This window comes from Globicephala melas, chromosome 18, assembly GCF_963455315.2.
Source record: "Globicephala melas chromosome 18, mGloMel1.2, whole genome shotgun sequence".
NCBI classification, from domain to species: domain Eukaryota; kingdom Metazoa; phylum Chordata; class Mammalia; order Artiodactyla; family Delphinidae; genus Globicephala; species Globicephala melas.
The window spans coordinates 11,528,329-11,555,665 of NC_083331.1; the positions used below are offsets into that span (position 1 = coordinate 11,528,329).

The 27,337-nt window shown below is 40.5% G+C and overlaps 1 protein-coding gene across 4 annotated transcripts in view; it reads right to left on the reverse strand.

Annotated features, from left to right (window-relative positions):
* Positions 1-27,337, reverse strand: part of DCLK1 (doublecortin like kinase 1) — a 326,889-nt gene that overhangs the window by 15,717 nt on the left and 283,835 nt on the right. For 2 of the 4 annotated variants that reach the window (XM_060288223.1, XM_060288222.1), the window contains exons 12-17: positions 22,556-22,689; positions 20,756-20,833; positions 20,298-20,394; positions 18,010-18,090; positions 7,809-7,922; positions 2,669-2,742 (exon numbers count right to left, since the gene is read on the reverse strand). In XM_060288223.1, the coding sequence (XP_060144206.1) occupies positions 2,669-2,742; positions 7,809-7,922; positions 18,010-18,090; positions 20,298-20,394; positions 20,756-20,833; positions 22,556-22,689 (578 nt within the window). The remainder of the gene's footprint in view (positions 1-2,668; positions 2,743-7,808; positions 7,923-18,009; positions 18,091-20,297; positions 20,395-20,755; positions 20,834-22,555; positions 22,690-27,337) is intronic. The other 2 variants (XM_060288221.1, XM_030882515.2) reach the window with 1 other exon arrangement.

Here is a 27,337-nt window from a genome sequence, read left to right on the forward strand (position 1 = left end):
CTTCTCCATGTGCTGCTGGCACAGTACCTGCCACAGGGACAGCTTCACTTGAGAGAGGCAGGGATGTGTGTGAGAGGGTGGAATGGCTCAGGCAGCTCATTCCTGGGAGAGGCTCACCTCCAGACTCTGGGGCACAGGAGCAAAAGGTCTCCCAGAAAAGGAAGCTATGCAGGATGCTGCTGCCCTGGCTACCGCTTGGAAGCATCCCTCTGTTCGAGGCAGGAGAATGAATGCAAGGAGGAGGCATGGCCCCCACCATGTCTCCAATCCCCAAAAAGCCTACTAAGAGGGACATGCCAATTCTGGGCACCCCGAAGAGCCGTTTCCCAAGCCTCTGCCCTGATGTGAGCTGCTTTACAAAACACAAGCTCCTCTCCCAGGCGTTCCGCTCAGAGCAGTGAAAACAGCCAGGAGCACTTGTAAACACAACAATTGGGAGTGGGGCTGTTTCACCTGCCATGATTGCTTATGTTAAGAAGTTGGCTGCCACCATGGTTAGACAAATGCTCCCACTTCCAAGGAGATAAAAGGCGGGCATCTGCAATCAGTGAGGAGAGTGTGTTCGTTCCGGGCTAAATGGCATTATAAAACTTCCTAATTAAGCATATACGCCGATGAGTTTTTAGCATCATTTCTCCAATTTAGCTTTACATACTGGGTGTGCTGTTTAGTACAGCATTATCTATAAACGTTGTTGTTACTGCCCCCAGCTGGAAAGCAGAGCAGTTTATGTGGGAAAGAAAAAAGAGATTATCTTCCATCTGCTCCTGCCCATTATTCAGGGATGTGTCATTTTGTCTGCTGATGGGAACCATCGCTAGGATTTTAGTCAAATGACCTTTTTATACTTGGCTACGTTTATTAATTACTGTTTATTTGGTGTTTTGCACTCACCCCTAAGCCCACCAATTTAGTAATATAATTTTCTAGAGGTTTTTTTTTGAAATTTATGTGTAATTTGTGTTATACAAATATGCACAACTGTAATTAGACATGTTTGATGCCTATTTTTAATTGTATATCAACTAAACTCATAAATGTTTGGTTAATATGCCTGAGGTTAGGAGACATACAATTAAAAAAGGATGGAGCATGATTCGATTTATAGAAAGAACAAAACCAGGCAAAGCTAATTAATGCGGACAGACTGCAGGTCAGCATTTACCCTTAGGGCTACGTTGAGATGTGCACTCTTCAAAATGTGTATTATCTTTCAGGAAAAAGTAAAAGATGGATGGATCATCTTCCATGTAAAGAGTCTGCACAAAGGCAAATCATGATTGATTCGCACCCCCCCCCCACAAAAGAAAGGTGAAAAATAAAAAAGTTCTTTCTGTATCTATAAAGCTATTTATTTAGGTAAATAAAAAGGTGAGTGTGCAACTCCTGTATGCAGATATGTCTAGAAGATACAAACAGCCTTCTGTGTAAAACTGACTTTGATATTTATTGAAGTTTGGGTATTTTCTTGCTTTCAGCAGGCTTAGAAATATCATGATCTTAGATATTTGGAGAGTTTGTCAAAGGGTGGCCTTTTCTGCATCTCTAATGCCTTTGATTCTAGTGTCTAATTAGACTAAAAAATTAGGAGTAATAATTGGGGGTTAAATTGTATATTATATATGTTATTCTTTCTTTTCTTTCCTTTTTTTTTTTTTTTTTTTTAAAACAACTTGATCTATTCCATGAACAGCATAAGGCACCATCGTTTGGGGGAAATGCCAAACCCAGTGGAATTTTTTCTTAGCAAACGCTAAGATGTGGAGCTTTACCTGGAGATCATTTCAGAAACATTAAGATGGAGGAGAAAAGTTGCCTAGCACTTCTCAGAGTTCATTCCTCATATCATCAAAACTCATCCTGCCTGTGGATAACTTAAAGAGACACAAACAATGCCCCTTGAAGGAAATGCCAGTGCAGTTGACTGGAATAGAAAACGATTGGATAGAATTCTTAACCCAGTTAAAAAAAAATCGATACCTCCCATAGTCCCTTTTGCTTGAGCAGATAAGCCAGCTAAGTAATCTGACCGTTACAAAATATCGAAAAATAAGTTCATGCAATAGCTAGTACATAAAGGGATTTCCAGGGGGAGAGAGGTAACAATAAAACAAAAACAAAATGAAACAAAAAGGTGGAGGATTTGAAAACACAAGCTTACCAACACACACAATGCATTCTATAGCTCACTGTGCTCAGAGGAGCTTCTATGACTAAGGTGTAAATGCATTGTTTCATCCATCTACTAAGGTTAAGGTCGGGCTTGATGATTTTAAAATGACAGTATATACTTCTATAGAACATATACTAAGGTACTATTGTTCTTCCATTTGTTAAGGGACAAAACACTAGAAATCATTGTTTTAATTAGCAACATCAGGCAAATGCTTTGACATTAACACTAAATATACTGTCCTTTTAACTGTAAGGAAAATTGATACTGAGCATGTGCAATGGAAAGAAAGCTGGCAAATGTCAGTGTGAATAATGGGGTGAAAAAAAGAATGAGGGGGTGTGGCATCTCAATCAAGATTAAAATGAAACTGATAAAGCAGCATATGGACTGGATAACAAATCAAAAGCATGTTTATCCACTGAAGGAACTGGTTAATGGAGACTGCCAGCACGTTGCCATGGAAACACTGACTTGAGCTGCACCATCTCATACCTTATCCAATACATTCCTGGTTGTTGGTAGTAGTCCAAAGACCCTGATCTCTTGATGGTAAACCCGTGGTCCAGCTGAGCAGAGAGAAATGGGGGCAACTCAGTGGATCGACATTGTGCTAAAGTATTAAGACTCCAGACCAAGCTGTTCTTCATCGACTATATATGTATATAGAGTTACAATGCCTCTTCTGCAGGGTGACTAGCTAATATCCTAAATCTGCACATTGAAAATAAAAAAGGCGAGAAAAGACACTAATCCCCCATGAATATCTCGGAGGCCAATTTGTTAGAAAAGATCTAATTTGTCAAACAAGGTTTTGAATGCACACTTTATAATATCCTCTCAATTGCAAAAGATATAAACACGTCTTCATATTCTAGAGCAATGGAAAATGCGTTACAATAAAGTGCTGAAATCAGCTTTAGCCACCTAAGAGAAAGCAGATTGGACGCCCACCCCCCAAATCTTACCCCATGAAGCTTATGTTTGAGGCCTTCATAAATATGAAATAAAAGTAGAAAAGAATCAAGTTTTGAATCCCCATAAATCACAGCAATTTGGATTTCTTTCTTTAAGAGTTAATCTTCAGAAGCAGAGCTGTTCTTAAAGGTGAATCAATTACATTTCTGAACTAAAAAGGTATGGTATAAAACAGTAAATTTTCTCCAAGAAAATAAAATGAAAAATAATTTTCGCTGTATATTAAAAATGCATATGTACAGTTAAGTGCTTGTGATTAACAAAAGGTACAATAAATAGAAGACAGGGTAAGTTCTCAAAGTTGTTCCTCCTGGAATAAGTTGTTAGCCTTTGGCTACCTAGGAATAAAAGATTCAGTCCCCAGATTTGAGAAACAATAATCATGCTGTATGCCCACTCCCCCATTCTGCCCATGAGAGGATGCAAGTTGACCACCTTTCTTTCTGGAGAGGCTCATGAATGCTTTCAAGTGTGGTACTGGCATGATGCTGATGACAGTTTCTACTACAAAATTCACAAAGGCATTTCAAAAACATGCCGGGGCACTTGGTTAAACTAAAAACTGCTCAGAAGATTCGGTATTCTGATTATAAACTAGGCTATCCCAGTGTTCACGGAACAGCAATGTGAGATTTTAATCTTTTTAAAAATGTACAGTTCGTTTTATTTAGGAAAAAAAATTGAAGTACACTTGCTGTTAGGAAGATGAAGGCCTGCATTTCTGTTTCAGCCCAGGGATGGCTACTCAGTAACTGGCTCTTTATTGCCATCTACAGGCAAAGTGCCCCATAACTCCGCATTTGGGAATGCCCCAGTGCAGAGGCCTCTCGCTTTAGAAGGAAGCTTCCCACTATCACAATTATTTGCCCATTGATTAGTATGGATTTGTTCAATTAGACTGAAATGCTCTATTTGCACGACCAAAATGCAAAAGAAGAACTCAAAAGCATTAGGAAAATTGTTGGTTAAAATAATAAACAGCATTAAATGAGGAAAAATAAATTGGAAGTGACATCTGAGTCATCGGTTCTTCATCAAGCTGAGCAAATCTAATAATGCCTCCCTCCCATCCCTCGGCTCTCAAGAAGTCGGCCGTTAAAATGTCATCTCTAATTCCATTTTATGTCTATAAATTGCATTTTAATAACCTTTTGTTTCCCTTTCTCTGCTCTGTTCTGGGTTTCTTTGGTTTGGTTTGGTTTGGTTTGGTTTTAATCCCCCGACCACTGGGAAAGGCAGTGGAGGAACAATGGACGCAGACTGTTGTAGTTATAAGGACAGCAATGGGTTTCCACCTAATCATGTCACCTGACCTAAATGTCAGATACCTTTTCTCCTTCGAGAAGGGCTCTATGATGCCCGTGAGCCTCCAGCTGGTAATTACTCTCCCAGCCAACTCGAGGACCTTAATATAAAGTTATCATTTGTCCTCTCTTTGATCTTAATAATGTAGGGGGTGGGAGGAAGAGAAGAAAAAAATGACAACACGAACAGAAAACATTAAGGTTCAGAACCATGAATGCATGTTAAACTACACTCATGTCATAAATTACACCTGTGATTAGAGTCTGTTTGTTATGACAGTATGCTCTTTTCTCCTTTGTCATTCCGAGAAAGAAAAAGTGTCATGAATTCTTTTATGAGCAGATAGTGAGGTTTCTAACTAAGGAAAGAGAACTACCGGTTAAAGACCAATGATTTAATTGCTGATTTTTTGAAAAAAACAAGCTGATACTCTGTTCTAAACAGTATATATATATTTTAATTTTAAAGGGTGTATATAATTTACGAAAAAGCACTCCTATAATAGAGGCAGTTTAAAATAAAATACATCATTTGATAGCCTCTGGGGAAAGCATTCATGCCCATGGGAAAAAATTCTGTCTGCATGAAATCTATGCTGAAATCAGGTTTTTTTCCTATGTCTATCAAATAGAAGTCATAATAGTATTATATTAATTACAGAAATTTCTATCATGTGGGTGAATCAATTATATTCCATTATTAAATTGTCAAATGATCTTTAGAGAATGCACCATTTATGAAAGCTATTCCTTCAACCTCTCACATTCTGTCTCACAGCAGAAGATTGTTCCTTTGCAATTATACTTTAGCTTGAGTTGGGGATATTATTTAATGCCAGGGCTCCTTTATCTTGTGATGGTCCCCTGAGTCTAATTCTGTGCACTTTAAGAATGGGAACATGGTTATGAGGTATACATTGACTTATCCAGTGCTATTTTGAAAGTTAATAACAAAGGCAGCCAACCTGGCTCGTTTCTATCTCCCAGCCCTGCCCTGCACCTAGTGACCTACCCCAGGTTCTTATGGAGGGTGTGGACATTTATGAGGGAAAAGCATTCTGGAGAAGATGCATAAATGCATATATTATGGCCGGCCAGCTTCTCCTGAAATACCCCCTGAAATTTACAGCCATATTCTCTTTCATGTTTGAACTATTGATAGTGTTCAACATGTGAATTGCGCAACATTAGAATTGACAAGGCACTTTTTCAGATATTTCTCCAAAATGTCAATTATTTTGAGCCTGAGTTGATTTTTTTCACAACTTTGTAGTCGATAAAGAGATTAAATAAGCTTGCAACTAATGCACAACTCAGCATCACACAGCCCATTTTACGATTTATATTAACCAGTTGGTACAGTCTCCACGGAAACATATTAGTGATGAACTGAGAAACTGATATTAAATTGCATTCAAAATGGTCCAGTCATAGAAAAAAGAAATCAGTTGGACCTTTAATCTTCAAATACTAACTGAAGTTTTTTTTGGAGATCTACTTAGCTGATGTTTTAATAAACTCACATGGATTAGGTTTCAAAATTTATCCAGGTTTGATTAAAGTAGCATTTCCCCTCCCATCTGTGTTGTCTGTTCATTGGAGAATTACCCTGAAGTTCCTGCTCTCAGTCATTACAAGTCTCCCAGAATACCGTGAACAAAGCATTCTTGAGCAACCAAGGCAAACTAACCAAAGGCTAGTTAAACTAAAAGACCACGAAAAACGAAACAAAACCCAAAATGACAGAGGTGGAAAAAGCACCCTCTCTAGCAGTTGTAAGCCCTCAGCAGGAGCAGAAAAGCAGTTCTTTTCATGGACAAGTGTGCTGGCAGTCCATTCCAAAAGAAAATTGTGGAAACAAACATTTTGGAGTATACTTGTGTCTTACATGAATGATGAAAACAGAGGATAGAATGTCTGGTTTCCCTGAGAAGCACCATGAGATTGTTACTTTCAAAAATTACTGATTGAATATTAGCTGATAACAAAGAATGCTGACGATCGATGAAGACAGGAAGGACACTGCGCTTCTACACTGAATTTCCTTAGAAAGAACTAGAGAGAGAGAGGGCCAGAAGAATAACTTGCAATGTTAAATCCCCAGGAGCGCTGAGGAGCATGGGGAAAGAGTATGCATTCTATTTAGCGCTGTCAGTGTACTCCTGAACCAGTAACTCATACTTGTGTAACTCCCTGCTGAAAGGGTTCAATCAAAAAACATGAAATGCAACTAGTCCAGAAAAGTATATGCATGCGTTCGTGCCACCTGCCAATTCTGGAAACTCCTATTAAATATTTAGTAACCCAGATCTGGGATTGGTTGTATCAAATAGGTCACTTAGTTATCTTTTGCTTTACCTGGAGTTCTAGCACCACCAAAAAAGAAAAAGAGAAAGAAAAGAAAAACACCCATGGAAGTAGTTAAATATTCAGTATTGCTGACGAGCATGATGTATGTTTAGGAGCATAAATATTTTTAAAAATTCTAGATCATAGTGTCTAAGTTCTTTGTTTTAAAAAAGAAAAACAGCTCAAGTGATTTCACATTGAATATGCTGTAAAAATGTATGTACTCTGAAAAAAAGAGGAAATTATTTAAAACTCAAGTAATCTGGGACTTGAATATATTTACTCTAGAATATGACACTGGGAAGTATGAGGTTTCATTATTTCTCTGCCCAATTTAATCTTTGCCTAGAGCTGCTATCAAATTGCATGTAGTGTATGTCTGCATGTATGGAACAGGAAAAAAAAAAAATTCTCCTGCAGCCACATCAACAAAATGGTAAATGTTAAAAGACTCTCCGCTTTGAAAACAGAAATTTCTAAGGAGCAAGAAATCCTGATTTCTTTGGGTGTTCACAGCAATTCAGTTTCACTGAAAATCTCACTGGGTAAGCGTCCTGCCACGTTTTTGGCTTTCGTTTACGGCTTGTACAAAGATCTATAGTGTTCCAGTCTCTCTCTGCCATGTCCTCTCTTTCAGCTCCCCTCCCCTCCCCTGCCAGGTCCTGGCAAAAGGACACTAGGAACTCTTTTTCTCAGAGCCCAGAAGTTTGCATTGGCACAGAGTCCAATGTGGGGGAGGTTTTCTGCTTTAACAAATAAATCATGAAATTAATATATACTGCAAGGCACCCTGGAGGTGTTGGATAATGATGTGACTCCCAGGGAAATGATCAGCAAAAACACATCATATATATAAGCCCCAGACCTCCCCCAGTGCTTTAAATGGTCGAGCTGTCTAAAGAAATGACCCATTCTGCTGTCTCTGGGTGGAATCTCCTGAGTAATGCCCATCTCTTAGAGGGAGTGCTTTGAAAAAGTTATAGGTAGATATTTCAGATGCTTACTGCTATGACAGAAACTCCAGCTGCTGTGCTATTCGGTTTCGGTCCTGTGTTGAAATGCTTCTTTATCTTTCCTGCTACTGACAGCTGATGTTCATTTTCTGGGAGGCCGTCATCCTGGGAAAAAAAAATAAAAAATTTAAAAAAAGGAGTAGAAGAAAAAAATGAGATAAATAGAAAATGAGGCCAAGATATTCTAGTAGCAGGCAGTAATCTTAAAGTTCATAACATTTCAGGAAGAAACCAACCAATGTCCTCTCATTAAACACTGTTGTAGCAAGTACTGCTTCAAGGGCTCCTTCATTTCCACATTTGCTCTAAAATTAATTTGCTGTGTCTTCTTACCCTCTGACTTTGTCCCTAAATAAAAAATTTTATTTCTGTTTTTGGTTTCTAATAAAATTGATTTCAGCCATCGCTCTAGAGACATATGTCAAAGAGCAAGTTAATCTGGACAACCAAAAAAAAAAAAAAAATCAATCTAAACATTTTTTTTTCTAACCCCAAAGTTTTATCCTCTTAGCCCATCATACCGACCCAAAGCCAAGGGAAACTGACGGACCTGGGCTCAGGCAGGAGCCCGTAAATAAACTCAAGCTGGTGCCACAGCTACTCGATCATCCATTCTATAATCCCACACAACCTTCCAGGTGGAAAGTTCTTCCTTAAGTTTTAAATCCTCCTTGCTGCCTTCATATCATCTGTTATTATGACATATTCTGCATTGGAGCTCATTTTAACTAAGGCTTCTGCTCTCTGCCTGAGCCATCTATGATGGAGACTGGACAGATTTCTCTCCTTTGCTAAATACTGTTAGAATAACAAGAATCGGAGTCATAAGTATGTAACACCACTTACTAGTGTGTGATGAAGAGACTGCATGATCCTTGAAGACAGAGAGTGTGTTTTGTTCACTACAGAATCCCCGGGTCTTAGCATGTACTTTGGCACATAGTAGATGCTTAATAAAATTTGTGGAATAAGTGAATGAATGAATAATTAAGTGTTTGTTACTATCTATTTAAACCAAAATTCCTGGCAAGACTTCAGTGCCATTCATCATTTTCTTTCTCTCCTTCCTCTCCATGACTTTGCATGGAATTTCTTGGCTCCACCCAAGAAAATAAATTTGCTGCTTTCCAAGCACAGCATGCTTTGCTCTTTTACATAACCTGGTCTCTCCATATGGGATTTACTCTTTTTTTCAGCATTTGGCTGGACCAGGCACTACAGTAACTGATGGGGAAATAATAGTGGCCAAAAATACTCATGGGCTTTGCTCTTATGGACCCTGTGGTCCCTCTTTTTCTTCCAAACTTGAGTCCAAATCACCTGTTCCAAAACATTTTCTGCCTATTAAGCACAATCCATTAAAATTGTTCTATAAACTCCTAATGCTTTTTTCATTATATATATTTGCACTATTTACATTCTTTTTGGTGTTAGGTGATTGTGTGTGTGTGTGTGTGTATATATATATATAAAACTTATACACGTTTATATATATATATATATATATATATATATAAATGAACTCTTGCCCTTTTGTACCACATCTTCCATGTTTTCTGTAATCTTTAATATAAGCACTTGGCTCAGTGCCCTGCACACAGTGGATGCTCAATTTATGATATTCTTGGGCTGATTTATTAATGGCTAGAAGAAGGAACAATTATTTTGCTTATTGAGTCACATCTGAAACCAAATCTAGAAGGAGGCTTTCCAATGATGCAGAGTGTATTCAAAATTAAAAAAAAAAAATTGTGGAAACAGAAAATGAAGGTCAATTAGGGTACCAGTGGGATGATACTCGGAATGGAAACAGGGTCAACTGAAGTACCTACTATATGCAGGGCTGCATTGGGGATGGCAGGGTGGGGAGAAGAAATGATTGCTGTCTGCCAGACCCTCGCGGGCTAACTAGGAGACAAAGTTTGCACACCCCACGTCAAACAGTAAAACAGACCAATAAGATAAGAAAGACCTGTTACCAGGCAGTGTGCCACATGGCTCAGCTAGAAACACAGAACTTCAGAGGAGAGAGGACATGTTTTCAGTTAGCGCAAACTTCACGAGGAATACGGGATTCCAGCAGGTCCTTGATGGTGGGAGTGCACTGACAGGTAGAGAGGGGGGAGGTGATGTTGGTGCACAGATGTGCCTGAGTGGGAAGCCACAAGGCATGTTTGCCAAACAATGAGTCAACCATTCCACCTCTAGTTAAGAGTTTCCATGGGAGAGTGATGGCGAGAAAGCTGAAAGAGCAGGAGAGAACTGGCCACAGATGAGTCCCCAGAACATCTGGAGCTGGAAGCCTTGGTCTCAATTAGGAATAAAGCAGTACTCTTTAATAAGAGGGGTGTAAGGCTTCCCTGGTGGCGCGGTGGTTAAGAACCCGCCTGCCAATGCAGGGGACGCAGGTTCATTCCCTGGTCTGGGAAGATCCCACATGCCGCGGAGCAACTAAGCCATGTGCCACAACTACTGAGCCTGCACTCTAGGGCCTGCGAGCCACAACTACTGAAGCCCATGCACCTAGAGCCTGTGCTCCGCAACAAGAGAAGCCACCGCCATGAGAAGCCTGCGCACCGCAACGAAGAGTAGCCCCCGCTCACCGCAACTAGAGAAAGCCCGCACGCAGCAACAAAGACCCAACACAGCCAAAAATAAATAAATAAATAAAAATTTAAAACATTTAAAAAAGTAAGAGGGGTGTAAGTGCAGGAAGTGTGAAGGACCACCCTCCCTTTATTCACTTCCCGACTCTACAAGTGAAAGAGAAGTTGCAAGCCAACCACAGAGAATTAGGATTATACAGTCGAGAGTTTTAAACACAAGGGTGAATTCAATGGTGTATGTAAAACACTTTTTTTTTTTTTTAAATGGTGTATGAAACAACAGCCCTTGGAATCTAAATTAGACTTTGGGGAGGAGTTAAACATTTGACAAGGGACGAACTGATGTGCCTTTAAGTGTCATATCTCGGGCATAATTTGGGGTCCTGCCTGAAGGAAAGGGGGCAGCCGGATACAGTGGTGCCCAATTGGGCCTCACTCCCCAAATTATACAGGTACTTCTAGTCATCTCTTAATAGAGCTCCAGGCTACGCAAGGCAAAGCAATTTGTATGAGCTTTAGATTATAAAATAGTAAGGAGAGAAAAGGGTAAGGAAAGAAGCAGAGTTAAAAGACAAATGCACGGAGAGGAAGGTGACATGAGATAACCATTATGTGGCTAACAAGTTACATATACGATCTCCTTAGTCCTCAGATTACCTTCTACAACATGCACTGTTAGTCCCATTTTGAAGATGAGCAAACTGAGGCTCTGCAAGTTTAAAAAATTTGCTTAAGGTCACAGGGCTAGAAACTGGCTGAGTCAGGCCTGAAACAGGTTGGAACTCTGTGGTCTTCCCACCACACTGTGTTGCACTGTCAAGTGCATCAGGGGCATTGGTTACTAAAAGAGGTCCAGAATTGTGAAATGGAAGGACGCAATGAGTCATCTTTTCCACGATGAAAGTCGCACGATGGTAAGGAGGGCTGCATTAGGGGCTGAAAGAAACAGAGAATATTTGGACAGGGCTTTAAGGGAGCCTGGGAAGCATCTGGACAGAGGTCAGTAAAAGGGATGCTGAGCACTTCTGGGGCCACAGGAATGTAGTTAGAAATTAGGGACTTCTCTGCCCAGGAGATGCTGGGCATCCACTCATCTGGGATACGGGAACGTGGCCCATGAGGGCCGGGGCTCTGGAATCCTCTGCGGAGCAGGCACTGCCAGAAGGCCTGGCTGACACAGGGTGACAGGAAGGTGCCCTGGGTCACAGTGTGGGCCTGTGACTGAATGAGGGCAGATATGGAGGAAACAAACAGTAGGGACCCCATCGGAGCAGCCTCTACTTAACTTGCTGAGGGAGAATCAGCCCTTACTGCAGTCCCATCTCCTCACAGCCCCACCACTGCCATCTCTGCCAGAAATTCCCCTTTACCTGGCTTTTTTTCCCTACCAGTCTTCCAGCTAAAAGCTGGCTCTCTCACCAACCTCACGATGGACTTTGTTACCATTTCCCAGCTCTGTCCTGGCCCTAATCTCCTGTCAGACTCCTAGCAACTCTTTCAGATGCTGGGGCCTGGGGGTTCAGGCCTCCAGCTTTAAATTCTAGTGAAGGTTTTAGCTTCCCATGGGTTATTAGTTCATGTTGAAGCAATGAAAGTAGTGAAACAATCCTTACAAGTTGCCAGGGATGCTTTTGACTGCATAAATCTTAAAACATTTCAGGATTTTTTTTCCCAATGAATTAAAGTGCCTCCGCCAGAGAAGGTAAAACACATATACACGAGTGTGCACACACACACAGACACATAGACACACACACAGACAGACACACACACACACCAGCAACTAAAAAATCTGCAGTCTCTAACAATTTTGAAGGCTTTGAGCATAACTGGATTAAAAGACAAGCAACTGGCTTAGCAGGGCCCTAAGCTGTACCTGAGGCATCCAGATTGATGATAGAGATTTAGCTAACTTACTATCTTGCATCAATAAAATAAATAGGGCCATTAAAAGCATACATTTTTATATATACATCTTCATCGCCACTATTGTGAATAGATTATGTGCCAAAAATGTGCTATGAATTTTCCAAACGTGACAAACCTGGCAGTAGGCTACAGATAGTTCTCGTATTATTACCATACATTCTGGTGTGGAGTCTCCGGGAGGAGTTTCTGAAGTCTGACGCGGGCTGGTTGTGGTTTGTTAGCGGTTTTTGGTTTAGAAAATCCCCATCCACTCCTTGACAAAGCGTTGCAACTGACAAGAACAAAACTAGTTTGCAAAATGGAAAATGAACCCTCCCAGCTGTCTGGGGGAGACCTAGCCTCCTGGTCCCCGCTCCTCTAGCGGATGTTGGGGAGGAGCCGTCAGGAGGGCTGGGGGGCTCGGTTGTGAAGTCATTCAGCAGAGTGAATTCCTCTCTTTCCTCCAGGAAGCCATTCCAGGGGTCATGCTTTAGGAAACCCTCCTCCCTTCATGGAGTTTTGTTTTTGAATCATGGATCTGGTTCTCAGTCTACTCATTGCCAGACTCTAGTATTAATAATAGCTGTAAATTTATGGGAAGCATGGCAGTCTTGAGCAGTCTGATATTCACTACCAGGATATCCCGACTTCGTTTTAAACAATCCCAGGTACGTTAGCACACTCTCCAGTAGCGGGTCCATTTCACAGGCCAGACTGTGCCCCCTCGACTCTTGTTAACCTTCCCCAGTTGTGCAACATCCCAGGATTTCTGAATCTCTCAGCTTGGCCCTACGTATCCTTTATGTCTACAATTCACTCTGCTCTCGGGGAGAAAATGTGAAGTAAATTCAGATCCACCTTAGAGAAAGGAGAGGGTGAGATGCCCCAATGGAAAGTGGAATCCCATGTCATCATTTACAACTTTATTTATAAGTTGTACATACAGATAGGTGGTTTTATTTATTATTACAGTATCATTGGGAGTTCTCTTAATTTCTAACAACAGTTAGAGGAATGCTTATATATTTTTGTATGGGTAGCATTGATTTTTATGAGCATAGAATAAAAAGCATATTATCTAGGCTCTTGTTTTTTCTTCTTCCTCGGGTTCTTTATTTCGTGTTGAATATCTTGGCTTAGCAGTATCTTTTCAAAAGAGGTACATGAGAAAAAGGAGGGAAAATAAAATTTAAAGGCCAGGAAGATGACAGTAAGTCTTGCACCAGCTAAGTAACTACACTTGACTTATTTAAACCAGTCCTTTCCAGTAGGACAGAGGTTCTCTATATTGGTCTCACATTATAGTCACCTGGGAGCCTTTAAAATTCCCAATGCCTAGATGCCAGTGCAGATCAGGATCAGAATCTCTAGAGGCAAAACCCAGGCATCGGACCTCATGCTAGAGACCCCACTGAGCTTCGTGCTAGAGACTTCTTTAAGCCTCATCTTCCTCATCAGGAAAAAAATTGAAGGTAGAACACAGATGGTATGAGGAGAATAACAATGGGATAAGGTAGGTCAAAACTCTGAAAATAAAAATCCAATAATAGTAATCTATTTGAAATAGACTGCTGATAATTTAATCCTAATTACACAGCAAAAAAAAAAAAAAAAAACAAAACTTTGGAACTGTCATTTAAGCTTATGAACTTAATCACTAACCTGCATTTTCTACCAACAAAATATCATTTGGGGAGAAAGTGACTCAACCTTCTCCCTAATCCCTGGAATGATCCAGATATATTATTACTGCCTATTCCACTCTCATATGATATGAGCCTAAATCATATGGTTCTCCACTCTATGAGTAATAAGGTAAATAAATTTAGCTAGGGAAATTCCTGTTGGTGCTTTGCAGCTACCTTAAGAGATGGCTGTGACACTGGAGAACGCAACAAGCTGTTCATCACATTATCTACATGGAGTTCGGAGCACACGAACAGGGTCATTTTTTTGGATGAGGGGCTTCCACCTTAATCAAGTTTCTCACACGCCAGCGTTGATCACAGTTTCCATTTCATCAGCTCGTAGCTACAGATGATGGAGTTTCGGCCTTCCTCAGACTCAAATTCACCAAATATTTACCAAGTACCTACAGCGTATGAGCACTTAAGACTGTCTGCTCAGGACTTCCAGATATAAAATCCTCTCTCTATCCTCATAACCTGAGAAGTTGATTCTCTTATCTCCCATTTCACAGACAGAAAAACAGGTTCAAAGGCATGAAATGACTGTCCCAAGGTTACCCAAGGTGAGCTGGCGCTCCTTCCGGGGGTCTACATCCCTCTCCCAGACACCTGGCTGCACACGCTGATGCTGCCTTTGTCCTCTGGCTGGTTAGAACCATCCACTGAGAGGCCTCACTCATGGCTCTTCCGATAACAGAGCAGAGGTCCAGGACACCAAAGGGCACTCAGAGTGTATAAAAAATAAATGGGGGCCTAGAGGAAGCACCTGGAGTAAGGTTAAAGCAAGTGACTTTTGCTGACTAGATTTTTCTATTCTGTTGCCCTTGCGCTCTGCTCTCTGTTTCATGAGACTGCCTTTTCAATTCCAAGTGCGCCAGGTGAAAAGGGCATCGTTTATGCGATAGAGAAAATTCGGACAAACGGGAACGGGGGAAGAGCTTTCTGACGACTTCCTTAGGGCTCATACACTTATTATTACTTTTCCCCCCTTAGGTAGCACCCTCTGCAGTGATCAGATATAATCTGATTGCCAAATGCGACATGTCTTGTTAAATGGGCTTCCTTTACATCCCTAATTTATTTATTCTGATTGCTAGGTTCATTTATTGCACTCGGAGACCTCAACAAACACTAAATGCTGGTTGTGAATGCTTATATACATATTTTTTTCATTTGTTATTTTGAGATAAAGAAAATAATCAATTTTCTAACTTATTTACTCTGTAATTTCAAAAATTAAGCAATCACTTTATATGTTAAGTTTTTTGCCAAAATTGCTATCTTTTTTCCCCTTAGAATCTAAGGTCTGTTATAATTATATTAAAGGGTATTTAAAATTTTTAAATCTCCTAGACAATGCCTTAAATGTTATCCTTGCTCTTAGAAAATGTTTTTAGGGAATCTGAGAGGGAAAACTAAAATGACAGCAGAAGTCCAAGGTCCAGAGGGAGCTGTGGCACCTAATTGTCAGCCAAGTGGGACCATGTGCACAAAGCAGGTTGAGAAGGAAGAAAGTTACCGCTGAGACATGTATACACTGCCCTAGGAAAATGAACAACCTAATTTTTCAAAGGCAACAGCCAGAAGTCGTCTTAATTTTGTGTCTCTACCCAACTGAGTTGGAATATATTGACATAGGGTCATTTGGTCTGGAATCAGGGTAAGGGATTATTTTGTTTCCAATAACACCCCAGGCCTCTCACATGTATAGACAAATGTGCTCACATTCACAGTTATCTTATAGCAAATATCCATATCCTGCCTGAGCTGGCCCTGCAGGACATCTCTTCCCAGCCTCCTCCAGGAAGAAGCTCTGGCATCTCCTCCTCTGGGAAGCCTCTCAGGGCACCCTCCCCACACAGGCCAGCTGGGGTGGCTCTTCTCTCACTGCCATGTGACTGTTGTATCAGACAGAGCTCCTGGAGAGCGGGCCCGACAGGGGGTGTCCTCTGATGAAAATGTATTTCAAACTCTAAAATGGCTATTTGTAATCTCTCTCCTCCACGGCTCTTTGTGAGCCTTCAAAGGCCGTGTTTCAAATTCGGATTTTCCACTGTATTCTGTGTGGTCACACTCTCAGTGTTTCCAGCGCTAACATGCAATTTGACAGTTTGTGGACCGTGGACTTTTAATCAGCATGTAGATCAGTCCAAACCAGCTGCTGCCACTAGGAGAGCCTGCAGCTGGCCTGTGCCTCTTCTACCCTGCACGTCTAAGGGAGAGGCACCATGACCCAGGTAAGTTACTTTGGAAAGACTGCGACCTTGTATGAACAATCATTATAACGATGCTGGTGTACATATAGTGCACTCTTCTGCACTATTCACAGTGCTTTCATGTACAACAGAGAGAGGGTGATGCAGTGTGGTGCACGGGACTTTAAAGGAAATGGGCTTGAAGTGCCTGCCTGCAAATTCTGGCTCAACCATAAGCACAGCTACTTTGGAAGAGTCATCCATCACAGCCTCAGTCTTTCCATTTGTAAAATGGGTACAATAATACCCACCCTGCTTCTCTTGTAGGCGGCTTATTATTAGGCTTACATGAGATGCTTCCTAACCTTTCCAACTCCATAGAAAAGGATAACTTTTGTTCAGCACCGTAGGGTAAATGCAAAGGTTGTAAGGCTGGAGGTGACAGCTCCTGGACTCTGGCAGCCCTGCCTGACTATCCCAAGGGCTGCGGGGATTAATATCTTCACACATCTGTACACCAGTTGGGAAGCTCTGCTGTGTAAAAATATTTAACAAACCTTAGCTGTATACCTATACACGCTCGCATTCCTGTATATTCTCCTGTCATATGTGTGTGTGTGTGTATATATATATATATATATAACCTCCAAGTGGGGTGGGAGGAACCAGGTTCAGGCATGTAAAGTGCTGGAACCTAGGACCATGGGCATCAAGTGGCAGAACATGAACAAGACCCCAAGCTCTTGTCACCTCAGATGCAGTCTGTCTCAACACTGTGCTTTTAATCACACTTCATCCTCAGTCATTAGTTATCTTGGGAAAATACACTTGACTTATCACCGAAGTGATAATTCAGAGAAGTGGAACATTTTGTTGCCTTCATCTTACAGCCAGATCCCTCGAAGCAGCTGGCAAAATTCATACCAATGAGCTAACGATTTTATACCTGTCCCATGTCTGTACCTATATCCAAATCTATGTCTGTCTTCTATTCTGGTAGCAAGAACCATTAGACCCAGGTATGGAACTTCCACACATGCCAGCAGGGGTTCCAACAGCCCCTGGGTTATCAGTTAATGTATGTGAGGTACTTAAATGGTCCTGGGCAGACACTATAAGCTAAGCACTCTAAATATTTATTATTATTGTTATTCAAAACAAATCTTTTCAATCAGTTATAGAGAGAGAGAGTCAAAAAATAATGACTCTGCTCTGGAGAATCCTTTCATAGCTAAAGAAGTTTCGTCAGACCTTGTACTCAGATAGCAGCAGCAGCATCTGGGAGCTTTTAGAAACTCAGAGCCTCACATCTACTACATTACAATCTGTACTTTAATAAGCCTCCCCCCACCCCCCCCACCACATGACTTGTGAGCACAGGCAAGTTTGAGAAGTGCTGCACTGGAGAACTCCAACACTGATGCGGGGACCCTTGGGTCACTGGTATATTTGGTAGAAATGATGCAAAAGCAGCACTGACTCAGAAAATCTGCTCTGTATTATTGATGGATGCAGCCCTAATCTGGACCATAGGATGCAGTTCCCCGGTAGAAGGCAGTCTCGTCTGAATCAAATGAAATGCTCTGTGCAAGGGACCGTGAGAACACATGTCAGCACAGATACATCAGAGGCCCTTGTGGAACAAGGCTGAGATCCTGTAACTGTTCTGGCATGTTTGAGAGAGAGGAACAGACACAAACACAACACTTTAAAAAGGAGGCAACATCATTAGGAAAGCTGCAATTTGAGAAAGGAATGTTCGGAGTAAATACAGGGAAGGGAGGAAGTTACTTACATTAACCCAGGGATGTTCGAGGACCTGCACGGCTGAAAATCGCTGATCTACATCCACCAACAGCATCATGGTAATGAGCTCCTGTGAAAGGAAACATTCAATGCCATTTGTGTCTAACACTGAAGGTAAAAATCCGGGCGTTTTCAAGAGCAGAGGTTCTCTTTTCGTTTGGAAAACATCTGTAAAAGCTCTAGACCTTGAATATATCGACTCAACTTACCTATAGCTACCTAACACCTTTTAAAGGAAAGGTGAATTTTTGGAATTATAAATATATAGCTTGTAGTTGAGAGAGAAAAAAATAAATATTAAAATCAATTTCATAAAAATATTTTTAGTATAAAGGAAATAAAGTTCTTTGGACTTTAAAGACAGATTCCAAATTATTTAATATAGAAATCACATTTTAAAAACACTTTAAAATTTCGCTTTGGCAGCTGAAGGGACAAATGGATTTTTTTTCCTCCTAACTGCAAGAGGGCATATTTTGGTTTGAAAGAAAGGAATGAGGAAAGACATACGGAATTGCCAACAGCTAGTGGGTAAAATAGAAACTATTCTTTAATAGCCGAAGAATTCAGAGGAAATCTGTTGAAAATGATTCAAAAATTTCCAGATCAATCAATAAAAGTAAAATAGAACCATCATGAAGCAAATGATTAAATGGCTCTGAAATTTATTTGCACCAGAAAAGCACGGCTTTGGCTTTAATGATGAGTCTGTCAGACATCTGTCTACTTTGGATTAGAAGCTCCCGTGTAACAAAATGGTTAGGTGCGTGTTACCTGGTCCCTCATAAGCACAGGCTCTGAGTACCGCTCCGTGACAGGGACGATTTATTTCCAATGATGTAGAGATTCTACCTTCACTTTCTAACTTGGGCCAGGATTCAATTAAAGCAACTACTATCTACGTGTGATGCTGTCTGCAGGCGCCATGGGGGTGCAGGAGATAGTCCTATCGGTCAGTGACTTTGAGCCCTTGAGTTATGAAGTGACAGCCCTGAGACTTGGGACAGGTTCCTGAACTGTCTGCTCACAGGTGAAAACACCTCCAGCCCCACCTCTGTGGCTATATCATCCCATCTCCTTTTACTTTTGTGGCTTTTCTTTGACACTTCTCCCAATTCCCCACATTTTCCTATGGCTAGAGGTAGACTCCTGGACAGTTGAAGAAAATGAGAGATTTGGGCCCCATATGCATCATTTTCCATGGAAAGTGGCCAGGCCTAAGGAGTCAGATTTTAAATTGAACTCATACTCAGGACACAGCAAAAGGAAAGGCATGTATATTGAATAATCAAAAGATAATTAGTTCTCAACATCAGTTTTCCAAAAATTTAAGTAAATGCTTGGAGACATAATTTTAAGGGATCAATTTAAAAGTTTTGATTTCAGCGTCTACTAATGTCTCTGTGTGAGATTTTTACAGTTTTCTTAGAGATTGATCTTTTAGTTTAATGGGACAAAAACCATACGCTTTGTTCCCCTCTGCCTCTAAATCCTGTCTTTCGAGGTCCAAGTTACATCATAGCTTCCCCATGATGTCTTTCTTGATCATCTTAACCCATGTTGTGCTTTCTCCACTTTAATTGATTAACTGTTTAATTCACTCATTCATTTATTCATTCATTCGTGCAATATACGTTGAGCATCAGTTAGTTGCTGGTCACTATCTAGGCACTGATGATACAGAAATGAATACAATAGACAAAAATCCTTGTCTTGATAGCAATTATACCCTAGTGAGGAGAGTTAGAAAATAAACTACATAAATACAATATATCCACCTATCTATATCCATCTAGATAAGCAGACAGATACAGAGAGGTAGTTAGATGGTATACCAGATGGACACAGAGTGTAAGTGTTACAGAGAAAAATAAAGCAAAGGACGATAAGCTCAGCCAGGTAGGGGTTAAGAGCTGCAACTGGAAAAGCTTCATTGAGAAGATGACATTAAGTCAAGATCCGAGAGAGGTGAAGCAATAAGCTATACAGAAGTCTGAGGTGGGCTCAAGCCAGGTGTGGGCAGGGCATAACTAGAGGCTACAGCAATACAGCTGGAATGGCCACAGGGAGGGATAAGCCAGGGAAGCAGAAGCAGTCGATGAGTTGGGATGGCTACGGACAGATGACTCTTTGAATGTGAGCTCTTGGGAAAGTTAGTAATTATGACTAAAATGCATACAGAAATCATATTTACGATATCATTTGTTTCTTTGATTCAGAATCAATAATTCCATTGAGACGCACGCTATAAGGAAGAGGAAAGCACTGGAAACCTACCTTTGCAGAATCAGAAACGTTATCCCAGTATGGAGAAGGGAAGTCCACCTGCCCCATCAAAATCTGATCAAAAAGCACCTCCTGGTCATCACCGCTTCTGTTTAGATGAAGGACAACAACGAGGAATAAACAGCAGGAAAACGCCAACTCAGGGTGTATCTTTTCATTCTTATGCATTGAAGCCCTCCCTTTCCCCACAAATGTGTAAAATGTGTGTTTTTAAGCAATTCAAAATGTCAGTATGGAACTGTTTTGGCAAATTAAGAAAGAATGAGTTTTTAAATTATATGAGGAAGATTTATGGAAGGCATGTAAATTAGCGTGCACAACATGGAAAAAATAACAAGTTCTTATGCTCTTTTCCAGCTGTAGGCTCCTTTGTGCGGGGAGGCCGAATGGATCATTCAAAGAAGGGAGAAATGCTTTGTTGGTGCTGAATAAAAGATCGCTGCCCATACCCACGGAATGGAGGGAAACCACAGAGCAGGATGTAAGTGATTACACCAGCTGCCCAGATGTCCACCTTGAGGCCATATCTGAAAAAGTAAGTGATGTCAGAGTTAGCAAAGTCAGGCCAGGACAAATTACGGGGCACGGTAAAATAAATGACTCTTCTATCATAAACCAAAACCCAAACCAAACAAAATTTTAAAAACCCACAACAAACACTAAACTACAACCCACTGGCTTAACAGAATTCAAGAAAAGAATAATAATAAAAAGAAAAGACTATCTAAGGCACATGACTAAAAACAAAAATGCCTACTTCATATCTAAATATCAGTCAGTGAAGGGTTTCAGCAAAAATGTTTATTATAGTCATATCAATTTTCAGATAGAGATGGACCCCTGAGACTATTTCACTCCTGAATTTTAGAAATAATAATTACACAGAAGACATTTTCCAATTTATAAAGCACTGGCATACATTATCTGATTTTGTTTTCCCAACAACTCTGTAATTTGTACAGGATGAATATTACTGCCTGTTTTAAAGAATAGAAACCCGAGGTTCAGAGGGTAAATAATTTTGCTCAAGATCTCACAATTAGTGGCACAGCTGAGTTCCAGCCAAGGTTTTTCAAGAGCTGAACCAAATCCTCCTTCGACCCCACACCACCCCTTCGCAGCAGGCCATCAGAGCACCCAACAGAGATAACGGCATTGCCTCGAGGGAGGTCAGGCATGGCTATAGATTGTGGGCTCGCAATTGACTCAAATTTGATGAATAAAAAAGTGCTCATTACCTCACACCTCACTCTGGGGATTTCTCCTCTCATCTGTTCTGTATTTCTGCCTTTCTGGTCTATGGTACAAGCAGAAAAACTATCTCCACCTGTCACAGTGGAAGATACTACCTAGACTGTTAGGTTTGGGTTGGTGCCACTAATGGGAAGAAATAGTCAGGCTGTCTGTCCTTGCTGTGGCCCAACCTTCTGTTTAAGGACAGTGCTTCAGAACCCTGCTGCTGATCCTTGGCAAGCAATGGGGCTCTTCACTGAAAGAGCCTTTTACTCACCTAGACCTGAGTTCAAATGCTGACTCAGCTACTATCTAGTCATGAGCGTCTAAGTCAATCATCAGGAACTGAGTTTATTCAGATGCAAAATGGGAATCATATCATCTACTGGAAGAGTAAGAATTAAGTAAAGGAGCCTGGCATATAGTAGTAGGTCCTTAGTTAAGCATTAGGCCACCCCACAATCTCCCCCCATTCTAGAGATTTTCATTCATCTGTGTCCGCTGCACTCAGAAACCAGCCAGTTCCCAGGGGCCCTCAGATGTCTGAGGGTATCTGCACTCCACAGATAATCAGTGGGCTGCCAAGAGGACCAAAATGGGACCGGAACTGGAGAATAAGGACAGCTGAGAGAAGTAACCACCGTAGACTGTACTCACTCACTGCACACAGCGATGTCTGTTTCTTTTTGCTCCAATAGCTAGTTAATTACCATCATAGTTAATTACTATGTTTCTCTGTTAGTCCAAACATTTTTTACTAAGGGGTTAATAACTGCCATTCTACCTTTAACAAAGGCCAAAAGGAAGCCTTAAACAAGATGGTAGTAACTGGCAACTTGATGGGGAAAACAGAGAAAATGGCTCCCACTTTCAAGTCAAAAAAAAAAAAAAGTGAAAAATATATGATAACTAGTTCTGTCTGGATGGGACAGCAACACTCCTATTTCTTCTATCCTTGAAGCCAACTAGCTATTTTGCAAGCACAGTACTGCAGTAAATGCACAAGAAGTGTTTACCCGGTCTCTGCAATGATTTCAGGGGCCACATATGTCGGGGTGCCACACACGGTGTACAGGGGGCCGTCTACAATGGTGGCCAGTCCAAAGTCGCCCAGCTTCAGCGATTTGCTGCCGTCTTGGTGTTCGTACACCTAAAGTAAAAGTGAAATTGCCTTAAAACCAAGAGCTCAAAAGTTCTTTCCTAAAGAAATGAAGGGCACTGTGGTTTAAATTTAATATATGTTGATCTAAAACAAACAGACTGCCAGATGTTTCTCTAGCAGAGATGGGTTTATTTGGGATCAGCACAGGATTGCAATTCGGGGTCTGCACTCATGGCAAGTCATGTCCAAGCCCCCACATGGCAAGGGAGGGAGATGCATTTACAAAGAGGTAAAGGCAGTTGGGAGGGTTGTAGAAAACAAGGAGTCCATGGCTTTTCATGGGTTGAGTCCTTGCCAGGAAAAAAAGAGGAGTCTTTCTTCTTCCTGTTGGGCTCTGCTATGATCACAGGGAGTGAGAACGCCGCTTCTGGTCTCCTGACTCTATTTAATTGAGGTTTTGGTATATTAATATTTTACCTGTATTTATTATAAAATAAAAAATCAGGCAATTATGCAAGGATATACATACAAGAACATCTTTATATTACTGCAGAATTGAAAACATGGTGAAGAACCCGCAAATGGAAATTTGTTAAATAAATTACGGTATGTTCATACAACGGGAGGCTACATGACCATTACAATGGTGATGTGGGTTTACATTTATTGAAATGAATCAAGTTTGGGAAGTGAGGACAGACTTCAGACTGGTTTTTATAAAATGTCTATTAAAGAAACAAATATGTACAAAGAAAAATGCCTGGAAGAGCATCATATTGGTGTGTCTGTCTCTGGGTAGTAAGATTATAGGAGATTTTTCTTCCTTTTGCTTATCTGTGTTCGATGTTTGCTACAATTCAAATTGATTTGCAGAATACAATGAAATACAGCAAGTTTCTAGTGTAAAATCTCCAATTTATGAAAATAATTACCTCTTCATTTTAATATATCAGAAGCTTTAAAAATGCAATTCTTTAGTAAATTGAACAAAAAATCCACACGTCTATTAAAATACCTTATTTTCAGTGCCCCACTTTTCCAACAAGATCTATTTACATTTTTTTATTAATAATTGAAAGGGATATTAACATTTCATTTCACCTGTGGCAATTTGGGAAGATTTATCTGGTGCAGAGTCAGCATTCTGTCCAGGTTTCCTTATTAAGGCAGTAAAAGTCTCTAGTCTCTCACCCAACAAATCAAGAAAAGGATGCATGTGACCATAGGCAAGTACTTAAACTGCTTTAATTCTAGCCCACGATCAAACCAAATGGATCTGTTCTAAAAAGTATGCCAAACAACGTCTATTCTTTCAAAGAAAAGATCAAAGGGCATTCAGAATTCTAATTCAGAGCCCTCCACTGGAATCAAGAGATACAGAAAAGAGAGCCACAGTAAAAGGCAGTTGCCAGGAGACGCCTCAAGGAAATGGCGAAGTTTTCCACGTACATCAAAATAATTCATCCAGCCAGTCGAGGCCTGCATTTTCTCCTGTTATCGCTCTATGATCATTTGTACTTGCTACAGCAGTTGGAACCTCACGCACAGCAAGGCACATCTCCACACATTAGGAACACCGCTACCGTTCACACACCATGTCTGCCTTCCTCTGGAAAAAGCAGATTTCACTTTCAGTTCACTGCAGCCTCAAGTGCAGATGTTTGGCCAGCTAAGCTGCAGTATCAGCAATGATCATTTGGATCTAACTGTTTTGGCAGAAAAAAGGCAGTCAGATCCTCCTCTCTGGAGAGACTGTGTCATTTCTGGGCAGAAAATATTTGTTTACATTTTCTCCACGTTCAGAACATGGAGTCCTCTCCCTGAGGGTTCAACCACGATCAAGTCTGGGCTGCCCTCAGGCAGGTATCCAGAGGCCTTCAGGGCCACCTGCACCTGGGTTGTTAGGGCAAGGACAGCTGTATGTCCCCCACAGATGTGGCTTTGCCCAGTTGTCCTCTGAGATGGACACTGTCCTCCCTAGTTTAATGAAGCAGCCAACCAGCCCTGGTCAGCATAAACAAGTTTGAATCATGGACTTTGAGGCCTCAGAGCTACAAAACACAATATCCTCCCCAGTCTAAATGCTCTCAGGCAAAAGAAATCCCTAAACTGTAGTCTTAGCATGTCAGCCATTCAGGTCATTCAAAAGACACGCGAATGTTTTTCATGAAAAGAAATCTGAGCTGGAAATACCTAGCAGGTCATCTAGTTTATTTCCCAGACAGAGCAGAATTGTTTACTTCCCTAATTCCATTTTGTTACCAATAACCTTTCTAAAATGCAGAATAACCTCTTGCTTTGATGTTCTGTTAGGTCCAAACGTTCATGGTGCGTGTTTTGTGAGGTGGTGCAGATTTCAAATTACACAGCTCCATTTATACACAGATTCTGTGGCTTTTTTTCTAAACATACTATCCATAATCACCCAACTCTATTCCAAAGTTGGACAAAAGCAGATATTGGCAGATGCAGTCATAAGTCACATTTTAGTTCAGAATATGACCACGTAATTCCTCTCCATGTACCAAAGGCTTTCTTTTTAAGCATCTACATTTTAATAGGAATTCCATCGTACATATAGCCATTTGCCAGTTATATTTAATATAGCTGAGCAATAAAGTTCAAAGTTTCAATAACTAAGAAAAAAAGCACTAAAAGTTACCTAAAGTAAAGAAAATGAGGATTATTTAACAGTAATAATTCTCTTAAAATAAACCAGCATCATTTAAATGAAATATGTAGAATCTATCATTTTAATGTTCTTTTCATCTCTCTTTACTCACTTCTACATATCCCCTTTTTTTTTTTGCTTTGAAAACCATATAGTAGAATTTTCATGAACATATAAAGAGGTTAAAGTGATGCTTATGAGAGACAGTAAGAGCTAAGAGACAAAGGTCTAATCCACATAATTGAAAACATTTCTAGACCCAAGTACATTTGAAATGCTTCAGCAAAATGTTTTTGCAGGTGAATAAATGCCCAGGCCTCTCATTTGGAATTCTGTTTAACTTACTTACCGTCAGGCAGGGCAGGAAACAAGGTTGCTTTGGGTTTTTCTCTGTCAACACTTGGGGAGAAGGATACAGAAGAATATATTGTAGTGTTTCCTCTCCTCCCCTGGGAGAGCACCTTTCCTAAGTGCTGCAATGGGCCCACCTCACAACTGGACTCCCCAGAGCGCCTGCTGCCGCCTGAAGTGTACTCACTCTTATTTCTTACCAAGCCATTTACAGAGGGGCAGGATTGAGGCCATTTAAAAATGTAATTAAAACTTCGTTAAAAATCACAGATTGCTGAATACATGTGTTTCAAACGTGCACGTGCACGCACACACACACCCTCACAAAACCATCTCCAGAAAGTATTTTCCCAAATGGCAGCTATAAATTCACTTTGAACTAAGTTTTTAATTAAACGTTAGGAGTCGGAAAAGCTTCTAACACATTCGCATCCAAAACACAGAGTCCTTGGCTTCTCCCACTCTCTGAATCGACTTCCTTAGCTTGTCTCCTCACCCTGACCTTCTTTCAGAAAGAACCTTAACAGGCTGCAAGTCTAAGCTTGGACAGGCTGACCCAGCAAGTGGGGTTCTGGTGTAAGAAGAAATTTTTTGCTGTGACTGTATTTTAAAGCCGCCATAACATATGCGCCACACGTGAGGTGGGGTACGTTAATTGCCAGTCAAAGAGTATTCACAACATGAGATATAATTTTATGTTCATCCCACGCCCTTTAAATACTGTAGATGCTCCCCCCACGTTTTAAACACGAGGGCTATTAAAGAGACGGGGATTAGTGCAAATTACCCAGTATGTACTGCTTTCACTGTTTTAACTAAGCAATAAAACTGTGTAATTGTACAACACTAATTGAATGCAGCTACACGTAATTGTGGGCTGCCATATGTATCCTATTACCATAAAGACTGTCAGTATTTTGTAAGCTACTCTTGTGATCACTGCAGATGGCTACAGTCAGAAAAGTTGTTCTCTAGGGTTTATTATATGGCTATAAAGACATCCCATGATTTGACAGACTAAATGTGTTAAATGGCAACAATTATGAAAAAGGTTCCAATTAAAAGCTGAAGGCATGTCCTACCAAGAATAGATCTAGTGAAAGGTCAGGTACGTAGGTTTTTGGCATACTGGTATTTTACACAGGAATTTTCTTTTTTAAAGAAGAGTTTTATTTTTGTTTCTTTTTCGTTTATTTGGGGTTTCGCAGTGGCTGTAACTTGCTGAACAGTAGATGTTTGGGCATATGCCTGATTTCCCTTGGATCAGAAACTGAGACCATCTGAAAAAGTTATTTGAAAAAATAAAAGATTTAATATAGTCATAAAATGCAGCCGGTGGCCATAAAATAATGTGAAAATTCACAGATAACGTGAACCCAGTCAAATGGTTTCTGAGATTCCCATAATAGAGAACTAAGAGCTGACTAATATAACAGATGTGTTGGAACAAACACAATTCTCAATGATAGTATGAATTCAAGGAAAACCTCGTTGAAATGCTGGCTAATGAATCGTTAGTAACCACTGAAATAGTTTTCACAGAGGAGCTCAGGAGGTACTAAAAATTATTTCACCAAATAGAATTTAACAAAACTGGCATGAAATTGACAAAGCCATGAAAAAAAGTGAATTTAGTTTTTAACAAATATGGTATCTTTTTAAAAAAGACATTGA